Source organism: Buteo buteo, chromosome 4 (assembly GCF_964188355.1).
Source record: "Buteo buteo chromosome 4, bButBut1.hap1.1, whole genome shotgun sequence".
NCBI lineage: Eukaryota > Metazoa > Chordata > Aves > Accipitriformes > Accipitridae > Buteo > Buteo buteo.
The window spans coordinates 6715836-6735330 of NC_134174.1; the positions used below are offsets into that span (position 1 = coordinate 6715836).

General features: G+C 38.0%; 1 protein-coding gene across 6 annotated transcripts in view; it reads right to left on the reverse strand.

Moving 5' to 3' along the window:
• Positions 1–439: 439 nt before the first annotated feature.
• Positions 440–19495, reverse strand: part of USP6NL (USP6 N-terminal like) — a 129804-nt gene continuing 110748 nt past the window's right edge. For 5 of the 6 annotated variants that reach the window (XM_075024646.1, XM_075024648.1, XM_075024647.1 and 2 more), the window contains 4 exons: positions 18955–19020; positions 18767–18866; positions 16013–16165; positions 440–4049 (listed from right to left, as the gene is read on the reverse strand). In XM_075024646.1, the coding sequence (XP_074880747.1) occupies positions 2608–4049; positions 16013–16165; positions 18767–18866; positions 18955–19020 (1761 nt within the window). In that variant the 3' untranslated portion in view covers positions 440–2607. Of the gene's footprint in view, positions 4050–7822; positions 7904–10253; positions 10299–16012; positions 16166–18766; positions 18867–18954; positions 19021–19495 lie in introns of all 6 variants that reach the window. The other variant, XM_075024650.1, reaches the window with a different exon arrangement.

The window sequence follows — 19495 nt, forward strand, 5'->3', positions numbered from 1 at the left end:
ATGTCCTGGAGATGGCTGAACTCCTGCCTGCCCGTGGGAAGCAGCGACTGAACTCCTTGTTTTGCTTTGCTTGTGTGCAGCTTTTGCTTTACCTATTAAACTGTCTTTATCTCAACTCAGGAGTTTTCTCTCACTTTTACTCTTCAGATTCTCTCCCCCATCCCACTGAGGGGGGAGGAAGCGAGCGGCTGTGTAGGGCTGAGTTGCCGGCTGGAGTTAAATCACAACAAACAATAACCTTGCTGCTTCTGTAATAATGCAAAAGCACTATATAGATTGTATCCATATTGCTTAGTCTAAAAATAAACATGTACAAATTAAATAGGACATACATCAAGTAAATATACACGATTCATTTATGAAAAGCAATTATTTGTGCTGAGGAGCGAAAGTCCAGTGTTAAGCTAATCAAATAATTAAGAATAAAGACAAAACAACATAAGCTTAATTATTATTATTTTAACATGTTAAAAATACAGTCACATCAAAATAGGATACACAGTTATAAAACTGTTGCAGATGACATAAGAAAATAGTGTGTATATATTTTATATATAAAAATCTACAGTATTTACTAATGCTGATACATATTTTGGAGCCTCATGTTGCTTGCACAAATAAATTGTACAGCTTTGTTATGAATTACAGAACCATCGTTAAACACTGAGATTATTACACTTAGCCACAATATTATATACATATATTCCTAAGCTGCTGTAACCAATTAGAACTAAGGTAAGCCCAAGTCATATTTATCTTCACAATTTTAGTTTAGAGTTTCAGTGTAGTGCTTTGCTACTGTTACTTTGCTGCAGTTTGCAATTTTTAAAATATAAAATTGCCCAGTTCATTAAAAATTACATCAAACACATTATATACACAAAAAAAGTTTTTGAAATATACTCAGTAAATGTTACTTTCATTTGTAAAAATTGTTTTACTTCTGTACCTTAAAACTTACAGAGCCAACCTGCAGCAATATTAGGCACTAAAGCTCATTCTTTAAGGGGGGGGGGGGGGGGGGCGAAATCCATTTCTATCAGTTAACAAATCTTACAACACAAAAGATAACAGGACAACCTTCCAAACCATCCCAAACTGGTGTTGATACCAACGTTTGGTACTTAAGTATTAGAAAAATCTCTCTGTTAAGCGCTCCAAGGACCTCTTCTGGTGAGATTCTTATCTGGCTCAACTCCCATTGGTTTCAATGAGAGGTGAGTGCATTCAGCACTTACTACGTGGCACCCAGCAGCTCGCAGGACTGCATCCTACATGTGCCACTTAACCTGCATTTTTTTTCCACCCCAAATTCACAGTCAAGGAAAGGAAAACACAAAGTAGAAAAGGCTGCAAACACTAATTAAAAATACATTACCAGGAGTCTAAGCTTCCTATTAACAGTCAGGATCATTTTAGTGTAAAACACCGCACAGTCTCTCAGCAGCCTGATAGCACAGCAGCACATGTCCAATCACAGACATGAACCTACCGGCTCTTTGGGGTAAAAAAGGGCAAACCAAAATGGAATTGACATGACAAAGCTTAAGAGAAGGGACACTGCATACTCACACGGCTCACGGAATATCAAGCCTTGATCAAATCTCAGACTCCTGCATGTACTTCACAAGAGCATCAAGGAGCTCTGATACCTGTGAGATTTGGCCCTGCAACAAGTTTGTTTAGTTTGACAGCACAGCATGACAAAAAGTGAAGAGTGCAGCACCATTTCTGTATCTGGCATTACTCTCACTGTGCTCCAATATTTTGCCTATAGGACGACATTCTGAAGGTAGATTTGGGTGAGAAGGTAAAAATTCTCCACTTTCGATGCAAATAAAAAACTAAACACTGCCCTGAATTTTAAGCACCATTTCTTAGCCAGATTAGAGAGACATTTTTGGCTTTCTGCTTTTGCCTGCCTGGCTCCTTCTTGCTGAGGAAAACGACAAACAGTAGTCAAAGGAGAGGAAATTAACCCTCACATAAGATTAAATTAATAATCCCAAAGCATCTCTCCTGCCCAGAACAGATACTGGGATGCTGAGGCAGCTGTATAAAAATGACAGAAATTCCCATTCAAAATGAATGACTTCTCAAATAAATTACAAAGAAAAATTAATATGAAATAAAAGTACTTCACAAGCTTTGCCCAAAGTTAAACGCATTTACATTTAAACTCTAGCTCTTTGCCATATGCATTTGTGTATTAGAAGTGCACACTCACACGGGCGCACACACACATCTATACAGTGCATTAACAATGTCAGTCAAAATAAAACTTGTAAATGTGTTACAGGTTTTAGGCAGAAAGATTGTAACACAAATTATTTAAATGTAAGGAACAATGACAGTATTAACCACATTGTCTATATGATCTTATTGCTATGTCTATGTGCATCAGATCACTTTCAATAGCTTCAATGCAAGTCTAAGAACTCAACTAGCCTTCAATGAAAGTCTGAAACACCTTTGAAATAGTGTTGTTATTTTTGAGACCCATGTAAACTGTCCGCATTTCAGAGAAGAACTGAGGTGGACTACTACTAACACAGTATTGTTTAACTGGTTTTGGTTCTTGCCATTTTACTAACTATAAAGAGATTCTCAGAGAAGCACAGATTCATGCATAGACAATCCATCATTTCTATTTCGATAGTGTTGGGCTTGAGTTGATGGGCTTGAAAATTGGTATTGTGGTGACCCACGCTCTTCAAAGGTTGGTGAAGTCCTGTATCTTATTGGACTATCGACAGAAACAGGAGGAAGACTATGGTCTTGAAAAGGTGCTGACTGAAAATGCTGATATTTCTGGAAATTATCCAAGTGGCCTTTGTTAACATCTTGGCCCCAGGGCTGCCTGTAGGGTTCATGTCTGTAAATATATGCAGCATCTGGCCACTTTCTATCTTCTGGTAAATAATCCACTGGAGGGATTATGAATTTGACACCTGTGGGAGACCTTGAGTTGCTGGTATAAGCATCGACAGGGGCTACTTCTATCTGACCAGGGGTTGGTGAAAGGGGATTTTGGCGACTGGCAGGATAGGAATTCATTTGTAGTTTATCCGGAGAATAATCTACTGAAATAAAAGAACCATATGGCCTACCAGAAGAGCTGGTTCGATTTCCATGATAATGTAGAGGTACAGAACTTGTATTGCCTATACTGGAAACATGCTTTGGAGAATTTCCATGGTAAGTAGGTGGATTACTGTAACATGGCAGTGGCTGTTTTACATTCAATCCATGAGGTGATCCATCAGGTTGCGATGAATATTTTGGAGATCTGGGTTGTGAAGTGAAGGTGTAATTATTGGGTGTTTTTAATGGAGTTGGTACTTTTTCAGTTTGCTTTCTTGGACTATTAGAGTATGTTACATGCCTAGGGCTCTGTGGACGAGCTCTCTCAAGTGTCTCTTCAACAAGATTCTCACTCTCATTATCAACTTCTGGAACATTGTCATACTGAGATGCATTAGACCCTCGCTTACCTTCATCAGCATCCAAAACCCTCATCTTTTGCTTTACATTCAAAGGCTGCGTTTCTCCAGGACTTTGTGGTGGGCCTGAAACCAAATGGTTTATTGGCCTTCCTTTCACCTCTGCAGTAAGTTTCATTGTCTTTTCAATTATTTTGATATCAGACGGTTTATTCCACCTAGGTACAAATTCCTTTCTTGTATTTGAAGTAGCATTAGAATTTTGATTAGCAGCTGCATTATTATACTGTCTCGAGTTGTCTTGCTCTGTTGGCTGAGGCTTTCTCCTGGCATCTACCTCATTCTTAGGCATACTACTTTGTGTCTCTATTGGTCGAGTCTTCTGCTGTTTTACGGAAGGTTTCTTTTCCAGTGAATTAATTATTTTTCGGTTATTTGGTGAACTTTCTGGTTCTTCTTCTGGGGATGGTCTCCTTTCTGTCCTTCTTGTCGTTTGTGTACCAGTGCTGTTCTGTCCATTAAGCACTGGAGTGGAGTTAAGCATAGCAGGCTGAGGTCCTGATGGAATCTGCCCCAATGGCTTCTTTGGAAATTCATCTTCTTTACCTAAAACAAGAACAGTAATAACATAAATTCACCTTTGTACAGAAGTCGTCTTTGATCTGCTGGTCATGCAAGCAAAAATAGCTACAACCTCTATTACCGGGGCCTCTCTCTGGGTCACCATTCTATTAAACACCTCAAAGGTTTTTCTGTGTACTGGCATCGAACAAAGGTTTTGTTTAGGCTCTCATCTCAACAAGTTACTCTAGTCTTCCTTTCTACAGTTGACGCAATCTTGCCAAGCTTTTGCTCATTGACACTGCTGCAAAAAAATAATTTTCCTAGGTGACATTTTGGTTACAGTACCTACCCTGTATGTAATCCTTCTCACATTGTCCCTGTCACATTAAGTAAACTACTTTCTTCACTTCAAAAATCCTTCCCAATATCCCTGTCCCAATCTATTGTCTTCCATTCATTCACCTTTTAATGTTCACTGCTGGTAAGCTATAGTATCAGCTCCTCACTCACATGTACAAGCTTCCTATCAGACATCTCTGAACTTTCTCTCACTTCTTTTTTTGGGTGGAGCTCCTCATTAACATCTGCACAGTTAAGTCCTTGTTCCCCCTCAACCCCCGCCTACAAATTTCATTTTCAGTATTAAAAAGCTACAGTATAACTAAAAGACTCTATGCATAACCATATTTTTTTCAATTCAGTTTTTTATCAGTTATAGAACAATTGAAGTAGTTAATACTAATACTGGCTACGTCACGATTTCAACTGAGTGTTCAATAGATGAGTTTTGCCAAACACAAGGACATCATTTACAGAACTAGAATATGAATGGAAAGTTCTCCCGGACTGGAGCTCAATACATCACAACAGCCAGTGGTACAACATCAGTTATGTGAGGACCCAGAACAATCCACATTGCCACTACAGAAAGAATAAAGAAGTGTTTCATTGCTTGATGCTGCTCACAGAACAATTTACATTGAATTTTCCACTGCGGCCTTTCTCCTTAGCAGTCAACGCCCTTCGTATCCTCAGCCAAAGTCTTTTATCATAACCACTTGCATATAACTTATTTAATTATGTAATACATTACTTTCCCATTATGAGCAGAAAAGGTCACCTACTTCTCATTAAATATAATAATCTAAGTTTAATTTATTTGATCTTCAGTATTTCCCAAAAAATAAAAAAAAAAACTTTTAAAGTCAGCATTACCAAACAAGTCGTACTCACTCTGTATCTATTTATTAAGCAAAAGCTCTGTTGTAAGGAGAAAAAGACTACCCTTGCTTAAATGTTATGCAAAATAAATTATATAAAATGGCTGTCAGTAAAATAATTTCATTTAATCCCTGCTTTTTCTTAAGACAAGAACTGTAGAATCTTTCTCTATCATCAAAGATCATAAAGTTAGCACCTCACTCTTTCTAGCTTCTTTTAATTTGTAATTAAAATCCCTTTTATGTGTCTATATGGGTTCACAGGAGCGAATACATACAAATGTCTCTACCCCTGACACAAGTGCTGTGGTTAGAAGTGAGCTATGTTCATTTTTACAGTCAATAGTATGAGTTCAATCTTTGATGACTGGTTCATGATAGAGATACACAGAGGAAAGCCAGCAGCCAAGGTCAGTATTATTTATTATAACAGCATTACAAACTACCATCACGGATCAGCTGCTATATAAACTAAATGAAAACTTACAGTTTGTGCCAGCTAGGACATAGCAGGAGGACAGCAGAGAAGAATACAATGACGCCATGTGTCATGACTAGATAACTAAATAAAAAGTAAACAATTAAACTAGCCTTTTCTTGATTTTCAAAGTCTTCATATGAGGCCAAAGGTCATATGGAAACCTACCCTTTCCTTTAGAAATACCTAACTTCAGAAACCTCAGTTTACATATAATAAACACAGCCTACCCAGGCTTTCTGTAGAAAACCCCTCCACTCTTATTTTCCCCTAGTTATCCTTCACTCAATTATGATCATACAATTATTTAGATACACAAACCTATGCTCTTACAGTGAAGGTACTCACCATCTACCTTGCTTACAACCTGGCAAAGGAAGATACTCATGCTGAACCCTCTCCTCAATTACTTGTCCCCAAAGGAGAGATTGCACATGTTAAATCATCTTACAGGATTATACACCTGGCACACTATACCTAGGTAAATGGTTGCAAGACAGCGCTGCAGGTTACACAGTGGGGTAGGGCCTCAGCATTAGGCTCCAATGAGTGGCTCTTGGAATTACAAGTCTTGTGGTTTGTTCTCTTTCACTGTGGGGCCCCACTATTCACAAATCAGGCTAAAATCTGGCGCATGGATTTGTAGACTTGCACTCCCCTGCAGCACACCATTGGAAGAACAGATGAGGGGAGAGAGGAATGAGTTGCATGGATGTTGCAAATGGATGATTTAACAGCTCTGCAATATACTGTCTGCTGCACCAGCACCTTCAAAATTGTTCTTTATTCTTTATGAACAGGAGTTCACTTTCTGAACTTGCTTCAGTTTGGCAAAAGGCATTTGTACCATCTAATTCCACTTGCATCCTCAAACAGTGTCAGGCAAAGCTGAAGATCTTGTCTTCTAAATAAAAGTGAATTTTGCCCATAATAAATATTCCTGGTACTGGAACTATATTATTACAGTGCTTTCAATCTTACTAATTTGAATGTTAAAATAGCATGAAGTCTGAATGAAGAAACAATACTCAAAGTACATACCAAAAACTTGCCATTTAAATCATATAGAACTGGTCTTTTTATGCTGATAATCCATTTATAACCTCCAGGTGATCCATAGTAGTTATGAGATAGCATAAGAAAATGGCTCCAACATCTGTAAATTATTTCATTTCTGTCCTTGTATGCAATAAATGTTTTAGAAAAATTACTTTTCTTCCACGCTTGAAATTACACTATTCAAGCTATATATAAAAAACCTGAAGACAAGTTCCTCTAGTAGCTGCAATGCTTCCTTCCTTTGTACAAAGACTTTAAAAGCATGAACTGATTTCCTTTCTTCCAGCTTTCACTCTAAGAAATGCATACAGAGCAAGATGAGATGCTTTGAAATATACATGGTTGTACAATAAAGGTGGGTTTTGTGTGAGGTTTTTGTTTTTTTTTAATTTCACACACTTAAGGTTTCTTAATTACCATTAAGCTCTAATAAAACCCAAGTGAGAATACTGCAGACATTTTTATTGAATTCTATCTAGGCTGCTTTGAAGATTACTTTCTGTCATCTTTCCTTCACATTTCAGGGTAAAAGAACACACTACAACTAGGCATATGTGGGCTGCACTTTCTAGATGATGTATGCTATAATATGAATTACAGCTGTAAAATTAATATCAGAGAAATCTTACCGTGTCTGTTGTAAAACTGTTAAAACTCAACATTAATTCATGTACTGAGTAACAAGCAAAACGTTCCAAGACAATAGTTCATTTAGAAGAAAACCTCTGCATTATAACAGCATAATACCATGTTTATAGGCTGGTAATACCAGAGCTTAGTGCTTTCAGGGAAAACAAAAATATGGAACAATGAGTACGTGTGGAAGGAGGGTCAGCAGGGAAAAGAAGAAATACAGCTTTAAATCTTAGCCACAGGGCTTCCACAGAACTTGGTTTAACTTGACCTCAGACAGAAACAACTGACACAGCTTGCTTAATCAACCACATCTGCATGTGAAACTTTAAGAAAGGCCATATTGCTAAAGGTACTCAATTCAGTAATCAAAGCTACAAAGCACAGGCCTTGTTCTGGTTCAAAAATGCTTGAGCTGTAATCACCTCCTACCATAAAATGCATTGGAAGGAAAGGAATTGTATAAGGATCTACAATGCTGCAGCACAAAGATGTCCTGCAAACCGGTCACCTTCTAAAGGAAAATCAATTTGTTTTAAACTGCAAAACAGATATTTAATTCTGATTTAAGTATACAGGTCATACATGCGTATACATACAGAGCTGTCACTTTCAGTGGAACTACCAAGTACTTTAAAACCAAATAAAAACTCCTCAAGTTCAAAAAAAGTCCACAAAATTAAAGATGCAGAGGACAACTGAATCACCATACACATTAATGCAATGCGACATTCCTCAAATGCACAAAATAGCATGCAAACTATGTCCATGAATGCTTTAAGCAGTCCACTATCAGCAAGAATAGCAAGAAAACCATGATGCTGCATGCTGGCAAGAAAGAAAGAAAGAAGGTAATAAAAGCAAAAAGCTGAGGAGAAGAAACCACAATGCAAAAGGAAACAAAAGAAACCAAGTCACAACAAACATCTCTACCATTAAGAGGTACACAAATAGCTCACCAGAGAAGCATGCAAAAGCACTAATTCTTCTTACAAGCCGCATATCTTTTATCTACCAATTTTCCACTCCAAATCTGCCTAAAGCCTCACACGAAGCTCTCAACCATCATCTTTACTACTTCAGCTAAACTCACTATTCAAACTCCTCAGATCTGAGCATGCAGAAATTTTATTTGGATGTTTTCAAGGACATTCAACTGAATATGTTTGTGCTGTTGATCCAAAGTCTGAGTTAATTCACTTTCTGGACATACCTGTCTGAGGAACAGAGAAGCTTTTGAATTCTACAAGAAGTATTTCTGGGGCAAGTGCTCTTCTATACAATCTATGATGTTCACACACCAGGTTTAAAAGCTTTTTGAAACTAGAAGTTAAGACAAAGCTGTCCAGTTGAGCTGTGATTGTTTTGGCAGCAACCTCTACAATCATCAAATGTGCCTTTGTCTTCTGAAGCAAACCAGGCAATCAGATTTCTCCCCGGCTGCCAGTATTTGCATGAGATGCAGAACTGGGTAACTCTTATCTTTCTCTCCTTCTCCTCCTTTAACAGAACAAGTTCCTAGACAGAGTTTAGTTACTGGCTTTTCCCAAAGACAAACATAATAGCTTATATCAGACCTTACAGAGCTGGGACTATAGAATTTTCTATTTTTCCTTTAAAAGAAAGGTAGTGATTTAGTTGGCTTATATGCAGTATAGCATAAAATACGCAAACAACAAAGAAAAATGAGCGAGGAAGGAGAGAAATGGAAGTAGAGGGAGGCAATTTAAGCAAAACAAGAGCAATCAGGTGCTTGTTTGCTGCTGGTAAACATATTACCTGACATGAAAAGGAGCAAAGCAAATATGAGCAGATCTGACTGTTCCCAAAAAGATAAGAAATTCAAGTCATATTAAAGAAAGTTTTAGTCTGTTGACTTGTTCCTGCTCTAACAAGTCTTGGTCACCACCCAGTGGAAGTCGATCTCAACTACAAGACTTTTACAGATAATTGCTTCAGGAGGCACTAACAGCCTCATGCATTGAATAGCAGACATGTAATTGGACTAAAGTGCTTTAAGTGCTCTCTCCGGTGAATAACAGTCTAGTCCTTAATTTCAGCACCAGAATACATGCACTTTGACTGTTCTAACACAATTTTCAAGGATGGTAATGGTCATAAAAACAACTCTTAAAATGACATCTTGATATTTTGTGTTTATTTTCCATCAGTGATGTCCCATCTTACTTCTTCAGTTTACAAGTCCAACAGAATTTTAAAGAAATTTAAGTGCCTGCGCTAGAAGCTCAAGCTGCTGTCTGAAAGTCAACCTCTGCTCCTCCTCCTTTATATGCCATCATCAGCAAAGGAGTTACTAAAATGAAATCTTGCCTGACAACTTGAAGGTAGAACAAAATACAATGCTTGCCTTCCTCCTGCTATATCACTTCTGTAATACTGACAGTAAGGAAAACTTACTTTATAAACACCTGCATTTAGATAAACAATAGAAATGTTAACAAATTTGGTCATCAACCAGAAGATACAGGTGGCCAGCTCTATGTCTGTAAGCTGCTTTTGCAAAAAAAATCTCTAAAATTAACCATTCCTAATTACAACCCCAATTCCATGCTTCTTCCAGAAAACATAGTTTCTTGAAAAGTCAGTTTAAAATAGGAATATGAACAAGGACCAATATAACTATCTGGAACATATTTTAAAAAAGCATGCAAGTTTTAAACGGTAAAGATTTTTAAATGATGCAAAGCCAATGTCTAAAACTGCTGAAAATAATACACTAATTATATTAGTATAATTCCATATATTAATTTCCTTCATAATATTGTAGTTATATCACACCAGAAACAAGGCATAAAAATTAGTTGATTAAAATATGAAGTGCATTATATGAAATAGCTACTTGTATATTCTTCAAGCACAAGTGAAAAATCCAAAATTCCTCTGAAACAAAACACAACCAAAAGAGAGACACCATCAGAAACAGGAAAGTCAAGCTGACTTACATATTTCTATTGTTTTGGCTGTCAAAAGGTGCATTAAAGGCAGAGAATAGACAATATTTAATAGATTATCAACCTAGTATATACTTCTGCACTTTCACTGATGAGTATTTAAAATAGACAGATATTTGAATAAAAGATATTGATAATAAATTTAATAAAATATACCAGTAAAGATAAATAGCAGATAAACATTTAAAAGTTTATGGCAAATGCAAGATGCAAATTTTGCTAGTTTTCCCTGAATATAGAAAAGGCTGGGAAAACTAGAAGAACTGAGTCAGAGTTTAAAGCTGGTGTTAAAATGCACAAACATAGTTAAGATGATCACAAGGACAAGGGCAGATTCCAAATTTGCCAATACTGCTTTAAAATTAAGGTACAAGACCTTTATCTCTGATTTAAGGCCTTCTCAGCTTCTTAAGGTCTATTAAACTTTCAGTGATAAAAAAAAAATCCAACCCAGGACCCCTCTAACCTCCCTTTTCAGGACAACTTATATCAAAATGCAGGTAAGAAATTGTCTCAAGAACAGACCTGAGAGCCTTCAGCCTTGAAGGTGGGCCTGTCTTGTTTATGAAGCACTAGATTAATAAACTATTTTCAGCAACATATTTTTAAGTAGAATATGAAACTTTCACTGGTAAGCACTTCTGTTTATTAAAGTCAGACACTATAAAAAAATATGTATTAATATATAAATATTGTTTATTAATCATTGCATTATTTACATAGTCCTACTGGAATAACTTAGAGCAAAGCTGGAAATTCTATCCATATCTTGTGAGTATTCAAAGAATTTTGCTGCTGTTTGGAGTAACAGCCAAGGAAAGAATCTGTATCAAGAAATTCTGGAAATCAATGGGGTGTACCAAGAAAATTCCTTTCTCTATGCTCTAGACATCGTCTTTGAGTTAAGAGATTGTCCACTCTGTCAAATCTGGCTCCTTGAGATGTAAACAGGAATCATATGGTTTTAGATGAGTGTGCTGTTTAAGAACCAGCCATGGTGTGGACACCCTTCATAATGTTCCAGGCAATCCAGAAAATACCAATTGTCTTTTCTACTAAATTTGCTTCAGGATATGTCAGAGCAGTACCTTAAAGGACAGTCTCTACCATAGAGCTGTCACAGCCTGCCTCTCTGAGGGCTTGATAACCAAGCAGCTCACCAATAAGAAGTGTGCTTATCCACACAGCTTACTGTCTCCATAAAGTCACTGAACAGGGATGCCTACTTTGGGTTTTGAGAAGAGCACTTAAGTTGCAAGTCATCCTCTGAAGGTTGTAGTTGCTAAGTTCAGGCTATCCTATACTGGCCAGCAGTTAGACTAGAACTTACCACAAAGATGAATGAAAATCCATGGTCTGCTTTATGCAAATAGCCCTAGTACTGGCAAAAGCATTTCACCTGCATCCAAAATTAGCACGATCCCCTTAACGTCCATGTTCTGGCTGAGCATTTTAAGGGTTTTATCAGCGAGAAAGTGTTAAATGAAGTCCCTTCCTTCCTCTCTGCTCTGAAGGGAACAAGGAGCTCCTTAATTCAATGGAAGAAGCCATGGAGGAAGCAAGCCAGAGAAAGCTACATCAGACATAAGCAGACATCCACTTTAAAGTAACACAAAAGTTATTACCTCTTTTAATATCCTACTGCAGCTTACCCTACTAGGGCAGGAAAATCTATACTGCCTAGCAAAGGATGCCAGATGGAAAATTCCACTGAGCTTAATTAGCTCACTGCTATTCCTGGATGACTGATACTGATGCAACTGTAAGATGGAGATTTTTTAGTTTTTCCTAACATGCAGTTTTACTTTAGTTCTTAAAGGTGTATTGTTGAAGATAGGAAGTAGTGCTTTGATTTCAGCTGAGAAAACTAAAATAAACACTATCTTCTCAGGCTACAGTGGATACTTAAATGAACAGTCTAGTATTTTTCGTGTGTATTACTGCATGACATAAAATGGTTTCATAAGTTTTACATAAAATCAGAAGAAAAATAGTAAAGAGAGACTGAAGGTATTAGAGCAAGACAGACACATGTATTGGGTTTGCATGGCAAGGTTTTGGTAGCAGGGGAGCTACAGGGGTGGATTCTGTGAGAAGCTGCTAGAAGCTTCCCCCATGTCTGACAGAGCCAATGCCAGCCGGCTCCAAGACAGTCCTGCCACTGGCCAAGGCCGAGCCCATCGGTGACCATGGTAGTGCCTCTGGGAGAACATATTTAAGAAGGGGAATAGTTGTGGCAGAACAGAAACTGCAGCCAGAGAGAGGAGTGAGAACATGTAAGAGAAACAGCCCTGCAGACCCCCAGGTCAGTGCAGAAGGAGGAGGAGGATGTGCTCCAGGTACCGGAGCAGAGATTCCCCTGCAGCCCATGGAGAAGACCACGGTGAGGCAGGCTGTCCCCCTGCAGCCCAGGGAGGTCCATGGGGGAGCAGATCTCCACCTGCAGCCCGGGAAAAGAGGACCCCACGCCGGAGCAGGGGGATGCCCGAAGGAGGCTGTGACCCCGTGGGAAGCCCGCGCTGGAGCAGGCTCCTGGCAGGACCTGTGGCCCCGCAGAGAGAGGAGCCCACGCTGGAGCAGGTTTGCTGGCAGGGCTTGTGACCCCATGGAAGGGACCCACGCTGGAGCAGTCTGTGCCTGAAGGACTGCAGCCCGGGGAAGGGGGTAGGAGGAAGGTGTTTTAAGATTTGGGTTTATTTCTCATCCTCCTGCTCTGATTTGATTGGTCAAAAAATTAAACTAATCCCCCCAAGTCAAGTCTGTTTTGCCCATGACAGTAACTGGTGAATTATCTCTCCCTGTCCTTATCTTGACCCATGAGCCTTTTGCTATATTTTCTCTCCCCTGTCCAACTTAGGAGGGGAGTGATAGAGCGGCTTTGGTGGGCGCGTGGCATCCACCCAGGGTCAACCCACCACACAACACATGAGCAAAGCTGAATGTCCAGAGAATGCTCAGAACCTGTAGAAAAATACTACTGCCTGGAGACAGTGATTAGTAAAACCAAAATGAACATCAGAATGGGAAAATAAAAAAAAAAATTAAAAAAAAAACAGAGGCTTGTCAAATTCATATGAAGAACAAATAAGGCAACCTCATTCAACTACAGATAACAGCAGACAAATCAGCTAGATTTGCAAGGATTAGGATGAAGGCATTTTATATTTATCTTGTGAAAGGTTAAGTAATGTTCCCATTTACCCCTGGTCAAAAATATACCACACAGAGAGGCCTTCCCAGGCTACTTTGAAATTAAAAAGAAAAAAGCTCAATTCCTCATCCAGCACCAAAATATACTTCACTTTGGCTTTGCTTTTCCTATTTTAATTTTAAACCTCCCTCATTCATGGCAGGGGGTTGGGCGCAGGGAGACACGGACAGACAGATGACATTTTATTGTCATTGATGTTGCTTTAGCTATCCAAAAGAACTAACCAATATAGCTCAAAACAATTACCATCCTGTCAGCTAGCCATACCAGAAGTTACACTTGAGTGTACAAAGTATGAAACCAAACAACTTGCATTCCATTACCAAACTGTCTCAGAAAGAAGATACATTCACTACCCTTTGCTGCTGGTCTCCACAAGAAGACTCCTTGTGTCTCACTTTCTGTTACTGCATTGCAAGGTAGATGGCTCTTACATCACCTAAAGCCTCCTTCAATTTTCTGTGAAAATCCAGAGCATTCTCAAACAAAATTTCACTTGAAGGCATTTTACATTCTCCCAAAAGAAAAGCCTTAAAACATAAATAAGTTAGGAACAGACTGTTTGCCTTAATGGTTTTTTTTTTCCATCAAGAAAATTTCCAGTAAATTCTGTATTTTCCACAGAAACTCTCAACATGAGTTACATGCATGTGATTTTCTGGGCTGGAAGATACATTAACTCCATCATGTATCAAACTAGAAAAATCTTTCCCAACTCTTCAGCTACCACAGCTTCAAGTAGAAACTAGAAACTTTTCACTGATGAGATTTACTTTACTACATCCATGAAAAATCTACCCATCTACAAGCAATTAGAAGTTTTGGGGAATAATCCCATCACCGTTCAAACATAATCACAGAGAACTCTGTATTTAAAATTTAACAGAAAGCACTCTCATGTTCTATCTTCCTTTAACATGATGAAGTGGAACTGATGCTAAAAGACAAACTTCCCCATTGACATATTTGCTTACATCTAGTCACCATGACCAAGCATCAGCTGTGACAAGATATCTGACAAAGCATGCAGCTGAAGAGTAGTGCTGAAAAGAGCAACTTGCTCTGAAGAATAAGTCAAGACTGAAATCTAGCTTGTGGAAAAAGGATGGGGTGAAGGCAGGATGGGAGGGCTGGGATTAGAAAGGGGAAACAGCAATGCACATAGTAACATGGAGAAGAAATGCAGACTCACAGAACACAGTCTGTAGATGAGAAGGACCAAGAAGACTGAGCAGATGAAAAGACAAGAGCAGGAACTAGACTTAGACCTATTGTTGGGTGGGAGAAAGCGTACTGGAGAAATGTTCTAGAAAGTCAGAAAAAGGGCAAAACACAGGAACAGGGAGCAAGAGAAATGAGAAACTCTGACAAGAAGCCAAGACAATAGGAAACAAATGTACAGAGAATGTTTGTACTCCAGAGGTACAGATATGTCGAAGAAACAGATGAAACGGATATCTATTTGTGATGAGTAGTCCTGAAACAGGCCAATACTGCATGCAATAAATAAGGTCTACAGAAACAGAAGAATTAAGTTCATTAATGAAAGAGCTTCAGGAAAAAATATCACAACAATGCTACATAGGCAAGCTTTATTCTGACACTTCTTAACTTCTGAAAGCTAATCATAGCAACTTAATAAATGTATTTTAAGGTAATTTCTGCCATACTTTTAAAATTTTAAAAGATATATTCTTTTTCTCACATACTATTTTATAATTAGCAAGCATAAAGAAAAAGGACTCTGAATAATCACAAGAAAAATTCTAATTAAAGATTGTGGAGGTAGGCACAGAAAAGGTAACAGAATCTTAATACAAGAAGAAGACATCCTGTACACATTTCATAACTAGCGCCCCACGAAACAACCACCTCCGCTCTGCAACCAAAAAGCACAAACACAAAGGCTGAGAAGAAACAAAGAAAATGATTCAGTTAAACACCCAGAAGGTCTATCACCTGCAAACAATTAAAAATCTGGATTTGACTAACAGAAGAAACTATTTGACCTGAAGTTTGTTCCATAGCTAATCAAGCTACAAAACAGACTGGATTCTCAGGCAACACTGTTGCTTGAAATAATTTGAAAGCTTGATATTTAATCTCCTATCTTAAAGATTTTATAAATCCAAGTTAATAAAATTATCAAGACACGGGATGTTTTAAAGTGCTTTGCCATAAGCTTACAACCAGTAAACAAAACACCAAAAAAAGAGCAAACTCATGAAATGAAAGGTGTTGATTTTAAACTGTAAAATGGGGTTTTTTTGAAAACAAAAACAAAAACAACAACAAAACAAAAACTAAAACCTACACAGTGATGCAGAGATAAATATTTGCACAATTTTTAATGGCATGAATTAACACTTTAAAAATGGACAATGTGTGAATAGCTCCAAACATCTAAATCTGCATATGTTCAAGTTTCTTACCAGCTACTGGTAAATCCAGCTTTGCCCGTTTCAATTCTGATAGAGAATTTTGGAGCTGGTCTATTACAAAGTCATCTTCATAGAAGAAATCCTTGGCTAAAGACTCCTGCAGAAATTCTACAAGCTCTTCCATTTGTAATTTCATCAGATGCTCTATATAAGAAGAAATTATTATACATTAAAATATCTTGATTATGGACATTGGAAAATGCACTTAAGACACTAGATGCTTTTGTTTTCAAAGTAGAATGAAAAACACTTCTTAATTAAGCAGGTAACAGAATTTTACACCAGAAATCTATAAAATGCATTAAAAATTCACTTGCAAATCAGCATGGAAGTACTTTCTACTTATCACTCTCTACTTAGGACAATGTTTTCCAAGTAGGGGCATCTTCAGAAAACTAACTACAAGTCACCCTCCCTCAGCCTTATGTCCAACAGCTTCAGGTCTGTATTTTTCAGCCTGCATCCTTAGCTTACAAAATACTGCTGTAGATCTGTAAAACATACATCATCTCTCTTATTAAGAGCTTTGAAAAGCAGTAAAACATTTTGAAGATTTGTATTTACAGTATCTTCATTCACAACTGAATTAACTTCCAATGAAATGATGATGGCAGTTCACACTTCAGAACCATTGCTTCAGGCTTTCTGAAAATTCAGGTACTTTTTGCTACTTCAATCAAATTCAGGTCATACTTTGAAAGTCATTTTACAGTTATCAGATTATTTTTCTTTCCCTTTCTACATAGCAGTAAGGCCATGTTTCCCACACAAACCTATGTGGTTTGCAAGTCTGCAACTGTGTAACTATGTAACTTCTTTAAGCATATGTATGCCATCAAAAGTTCCAGAATGTACAATTTCTATACAGAAACCATAAAAAATGTTTTTGCACTGTAATAAAAATGCTCTTGGCGTGTATTCCACAATGGCACTTTGACTGGATAGCTATACTATTAATGTTTTTAAGGGTAGACAAGAGACTGGAAAACAAATCAGAGCCGTCTTCTGCCACCTTCTCTACCAGTCCTCCAATCTCTTCTCTGCTGCCATAAGGTACTCTCAGTGTTTTAATCGTGGAAGAAGTTGCTACGTACTTGTCAAGCAAGCAAACCTGCACTCAGACTTTTCCCTCAGGTCTTCTCATAAAGAGTGGTGAATAAAAAAAAATAAAAATAAAAATTCAAGCAAATGTCTATTTGCAAATAAAGAAAAGAAACCAAAATGCTAAGCCTAACAATTTGCCTCTAAATGTTTAGCTTTCTTAAGTACAATAATTAAAAAAGTAACCTTTTTCATTTTTCAAAGCAGTTTATGAACAAACTAATGAATACACCCTAGTGAGACAGTGAGGTAGTATCACCACAGTTCAAGGAGGGTAAACTAGCATGCAAATTAAGACATCAATTCTGCAGGCTCCATGCAGACCTCTGAATTTACATAGAGTTAAATGACTTCACTAAGAAAGCCAAAGTCCCAGAGCAAGACTTTCAAACTCGAGCTACAAGGTATCACCCTGAGAAATGCTCAAGTATATTTAGAAGCTAACATCCATCCTCAAAAGCTTTTTGGATCCTTCGGAACTTAGGGTGCTAAACCACTTTGGGGAACCAGACATAAATGCTTTGGGCAATTCTTCTGTTCAAAATCTCAAATCTTACTTTACCCAAAGGCAAGAGATGGAAGAGAAGGCCATCCAGGCAGACTACAGAAATTCTGAATTTTAATTACATTCTCGGACAAATAACAGCATAGAGACATATGATTCCTCATTTCTGAGTTGTTTGCTGATAAGAGTTTCAGGCACTTAGTGGCGTACTCTGGATTCTTTGTGCGCTTTTCAGATTAATTTAAATCCTGTAGGGGCTAACAAGCCATTTCCAAAATGTGGAACTACAATATTTTTTCTCCATTGTTTAATCAGCAATACAGCTCACCTCATGTTGATGTTTAAAAAAATTTCTTACTGTAATAAATATTTTTCTTTGGCAATCACACTGTATTGGGTCTGGCTGAGATGGAGTTAATTTTTCCCACAGCAGCCCTCATAGTGCTGTGCTCTGTATTGGTAGCTAGAAAGGTGTTGATAACACTCCAGTGTTTTGGCTACTGCTGAGCAGCGCTCGTACAGCATCGAGGCTGTCTCTCCAACATTTTCGCCCCCTCACCAGTAGGCTGGGGCTGGGCAAGATCTTGGGAGGGGACACAGCCAGGACAGCCGACCAAAACTGGCCAAAGGGATATTCCACACCGTATGGTGGCTGCTCAGCAATAAAAGCTAAGAGGAAGGAGGAGGAGGGAGGGAGATTCGTTATTACGACATTTGTCTTCTGGAGAAACTGCTACCTGTATTGAAGCTCTGCTTCCAGGGAAGTAGATGGGAAGTAGAGAATAAATCTTTTGTTTTCCTTTGTTTCCACATGCAGCTTTTGCTTTATTAAACTGCCTTTATCTTGACCCACAAGTTTTTTTCCATCTTCTTTTCTCTCCCCACCCCATCCTGCTGAGGAGGGGAGGGATAGAGTGGCTTGGTGGGCACCTGGCATCCAGCCAGGGTCAGCCCACGACACACACATTAATAAAACAAAGATTTTTTGATCTTTTTGTGCATTAGGAAAGAAAAATACCTGTCAGAAATAGCACAAGGCAAATGTGAAACTAAGATTTTCACACAAGGTCAAGCTACACAAAATAAGACCACCACCAGCTGAATCTGTTTAGCATTCAAATGTTTGAGAGATTTCTTACTTCTGTGTAGTTTCAGAATTGTGTAAGACATAGCAGTGAGAATCCGCTCTCCTTCAAGTATGTAGATATCCCATATCCTGAGGCTTAATGTAAAGGGAGTCTGCAACGACATAATCAGGCAACACTGTGAAACAGTGTGTCCCAAGTCACAATTAAAAACAGAAATAGAAAATTAAAAACATACTCACACGATCAAGGAAACACTGGAAAAACCACTTTGTTGTGTAAAAGCTAGTGGACATATCCTGGGAGTCCTGTAAAAACCGCAGTTTAAAAATACTCACAAAAATCAAGTAATGCCTTGCATTGTCCATGAAAAAACATTTTCACCTTGTGGCCAATGTACCCAATACTCACCATAAAGAATTAATTTAACTACATGAAACACTGCTACTTCAATCCAACAAATACAATTTCTGTCTTTTACATTTTTTTGTCATCAGCTTCACCACCTGAAGAAACATGCATTCAGAGATGTAGAGGTATTAACACATCTTGGACCTCCATCTTATTCTTGGGACAGAGGTAGCAGAGGATTAAATCCTCTCTCAAGAAAAAAAAAAAAAAAGAAAGAAGAAAGATATTCTGGAGCAACCAAAGTTCAGGCACTGAGTCCATTTAGTCTTTCATTTCTCTATAGCAAGGTTGCCAATTCACACCAAAGGTTGAAAAGATTTTGTGACAAGAATATTTATCTACCAGAAATCAGCCTAAAACAATCAAATTCTT